This window comes from Microtus ochrogaster, linkage group LG5 (genome assembly GCF_000317375.1).
Source record: "Microtus ochrogaster isolate Prairie Vole_2 linkage group LG5, MicOch1.0, whole genome shotgun sequence".
NCBI lineage: Eukaryota > Metazoa > Chordata > Mammalia > Rodentia > Cricetidae > Microtus > Microtus ochrogaster.
The window spans coordinates 41,395,981-41,399,708 of record NC_022031.1 but is presented as its reverse complement, the minus strand read 5'-3'; the positions used below and the strand labels follow the sequence as shown (position 1 = coordinate 41,399,708).

At 59.4% G+C, this 3,728-nt stretch overlaps 1 protein-coding gene across 1 annotated transcript; it reads right to left on the bottom strand.

Annotated features, from left to right (window-relative positions):
• Positions 1-1,799: 1,799 nt before the first annotated feature.
• On the bottom strand, positions 1,800-2,915 carry Foxe1 (forkhead box E1). Its single transcript, XM_005362137.1, has one exon. The coding sequence runs from the start codon at positions 2,913-2,915 to the stop codon at positions 1,800-1,802; it is 1,116 nt and encodes a 371-aa protein (XP_005362194.1).
• Between the last annotated feature and the right edge of the window lie 813 nt (positions 2,916-3,728).

The window sequence follows — 3,728 nt, the reverse complement described above, 5'->3', positions numbered from 1 at the left end:
CTAGATCAAAGATGCTAGAACTGAAAGTGGCATAGATGAAATAAGATGCAAACATTTTAATGGCTTTTATCTTGAGTGTGTGAGAATGATATTTCAGATATATTGGGTTAAATAAATCTACTATTACAGCTAATCTCACCTGTTAATTTTTTATTTTTTTTTAATGTAGCTACTAGGAAAATTTAAATTACATTTGTGGCTTGTGCTGTATTTCTATTGGATGTGTGACTTAGATAAATACTCTGATAGGGACCAAATTCTTTGTGAACAGGATAGTACAGTCTCCCCCACCCCCACCCCAATACTTTCATGGCAGTTTTTCACAGCCACTTCCTTTCTTATCAATATAACTACACAGAAAGAGACCGAGTTTCTCTTGCTGGTGTTCACTTTCTCACAGATTTTTTATTAAATCAGTCCATTTAAAAAATTAGGCTGTCTGAAGGAAGGGAGTGGAGCCCTTCCTCAATGCTAGATGTTCTCACTCTAAAACCAAACCTTCCCAAGAGAAAGATGGAGACAGGTTGGACTTTCCCTGATGTAAGTTCTGAATTCCATGAACCTGCTGCCTCAGATAAAGAAGATGCACAATGAAGTTTAAAAAAAAAACCCTTCTTTTAAAAAGATGGTTTTGTTAATCATCCAATTTATTACTTTTTCTTTCCTTTTTGTTCGAGGAGGGTACTGAGGCAGGCATGGCCAAGGGCAAGGGAAGGAATAGCCAGCACCAATTACTGTAAGCCATCCCTCTTACATCCTCCTCATCAGAAAACCAGAGTTTTGGCTGGATAGTGACCGCTGAAGATTCAATAATTAGGACATAATCTCTTCTTGGAGCTAGTCCGGGGTCTTTGGGTTAAATACTCGCCAGCGATCTGTTCCCAATTCCTGGCCGGCTACTGGGCAGTCTTGGGTGGCTCACAAATGCTGCCAGATACGGAACCATGGCTAATGGGAGGCGATTAAAAAACGAGAGGGTAGCTGGGGGCGATGGTGGCGCACGCCTTTAATCCCAGCACTCGGGGAGGCGGAAGCAGGTGGATCTTTAGAGTTCGAGGCTAGCCTGGTCTACAGCGCTGTCCCAAAGACAGGTTCCAAAGCTACAGAGAAACCCCTGCCTCGAAAAATTAAAAACAGGGTAAAATCACACAGCTCTCCTGTGTAGCAGACAGACGGAAAATCCCGGAGATGGGGCTGGACCACACTGGGGAACTGTGTCTCAGTTATGATTGCGACCCAGGTTTGTGGTTCTTGGAAGCAGGTAAAACCAATCCAGTTGAACAGAACCATTTTAGTTAAAAAAAAAAAAAAACAACTTCTTTTGCAATTTCGTTCTCTCTTTTAGAAGAAAGGCACTGTCCGAGCCTTTTATTGTAGTAAGGTAGTCAAAAATACAAGAGGCCGAGCATGTGGCTCTCTAGCCCGAGTTTGGCGCAGCACAGCACACAGTGAAGCCACTCAACTCCACCACAGTTCGGATCCTACAACTAGACTGCTTTCCACCCTTTATAGCCTAGGACCCTCCCAAGTAAAAAGGCAGAAAGGCAAGCACTTTGGAGCTTCGCATCAACGAGGGTCTCTTTCCAGTCCAAACGCGGCTGTAACCTCCCCAACGTCCGCCCACGTCCAAAGCAAATCGGGTCTGCGAATCGTGTGCAAGACACCGGGCCCCTACGGTCCTCAGGGGCCTTGCACGTGGGTCTCAACCCGATACACTTTTTAGTCCTCTCTGCCGGTTCCGGGGATTAATATCTTTCGGACCGTCTTGGAGTCTGTGAGGTTTCGTGCCAACCTCCGGCTCACATGGCAGACACGAACCGATCCACAGCGCCGGTATAGGCGGTGGCGTGGCGGGCGTGATAGGCACCACCACCGCCCGCTCCGAGCTGCCCGCTGGGATTGTAGCAGGGCCCCAGCGCCGCTCCGAACTGGCCCGGCGACGTGCGCCCATAGAAGTCCACCGCGGCTTCCACGCCGCTGCCGCCTCCCGCGGGGGGCGAGGCGGGTCCCGCTAGGCGACCTGCTGCAGCGGCGGCGAAGAGCGCGCTACTCGCCCCCTGCGGGTAAGCGCCGTCGGGGCCCGCGTAGGCGGCGGCGTAGGCGGCGGGGTTGACGGGTCGCGCGCCCGCGCAGACCGACGGCTGGAAGCTCCCGGTGCCGGCCGCTCCCGCCGCCGCCGCGAAGGCACATGAGCCGCCGGCGGCTGCAGACGTCGCGGGGCCCAGATCCGGGCTGAGCGGCCGCTCGGGAACCAGGCCGAAGACGCGGCAGGGCCCCGGCGACGCAGCGGGGTAGTAGACCGGCGGGGGAGCGGCGAGCGGAGGCGCGTAGCCCGCGTAGACGGCGCCCGGGTAGGCCGGCCTCGCGGTGGGCACGGCGCCCGGGAAGATGGCGGCGGCAGCGGCGGCGGCAGCTGCAGCGGCATCGTGCATGTAGGCGGGGTAGGTGGACAGGTCCGAGCGCTTGAAGCGCTTGCGGCGGCGCAAGAAGCTGCCGCTTTCGAACATGTCCTCGGCGTTGGGGTCGAGCGCCCAGTAGTTTCCCTTGCCCGGGCGGCCCGCCTCACGCGGGATCTTGAGGAAGCAGTCGTTGAGCGTGAGGTTGTGGCGGATGCTATTCTGCCACTTCTTGGGGTTGTCGCGGTAGAACGGGAAGCGCTCGGTGATGAACTTGTAGATGCCGCCCAGAGTCAGGCGGCGCTCGGGAGCGTGCGCGATGGCCATGGCGATGAGCGCGATGTAGCTGTAGGGCGGCTTCCCCCGCTGCAGGGGGCGCTTGCGTCGCCGTCCCCCGGCGCCACGGCCCGCTGCCTCCGCCGGGACCCCCGCGCTCGCCGCCGCCTCGCCGCGTTCCTCCTTCACGGCCGCCAGCGCCTCGGGCTGCGGCGGGGGCGGCGGCGCGCTCTCGGCCGTCATGGCTCCGCGGGACCCCAAAAACCCAGTCGTCCGCCTCTGCCGACGGCCGCGCCGGCCCGGGACCCCCGAACCCCGGGTGACGACGCCCGGGCTCACGCGTCTGGCAGCAAAAGCGCTGCAAGCGTGGAGACCTCGGGGACCCGGATCGCCGCGCTCACCGACGGCTCGTCTGGGGCGCCGGCCGGAGGGTCTTTGGTGCTCTGGTGCCAGGCGATCAAGGGGTCCGGACGCGGCTCCGAGGACGAGGTGGCGGCAGCTGTTTGGGAGAACCTTCTGGTCCCAGGACGACCGTCGAGGCTGTGCGAGTAGAGGAGGCTGCGGGCTGGAGTTCCGGGCGAGGGCAGTCAATGGGGGTGCCGTAGACCCCGGCCGGGGCCGCCCATGCCGCGCCCCTGCGACAGAAATACAGCCCAAACCAAGGGCAGAGTGGCGAGACCGGCGACGGGCCGGGCCGGGTGGTCGGCGACTCACTCGGCTCAGCAGCCCCGGATTTCAGCTCGGGGCACTGGCGGCGTGGCGCTCGCTCTCCTGCACACACCTGGGCCAGCTCCTCCCTCCGCCGGCTTCTTCTCCTTAAAGGCGCCAGCGAGCACGGGGCGTAGCCGGTTCCCTGCCCGCCCCCGACTGCCCCCCCCCCCAAGTCGGCTGGCACACCTCCCCAGGTAGCTGCGGCCGCTCAGCGGGAGCCCCACAAACGTCAGAGCGGGGAGGGCTCCTGGTGAACCTGGGGCCGTCCCTTTCTGCGTGCCAAGCGGGAGACTGAGGCCCTAGGAGTCCAGGAGATCTCCGTGCCCGTCTCAGCACTCCAGGATT

Excerpts from the sequence above, each read along its gene's own strand:
- Foxe1 (XM_005362137.1), bottom strand. The coding sequence starts at position 2,915 with ATGACGGCCGAGAGCGCGCCGCCGCCCCCGCCGCAGCCCGAGGCGCTG.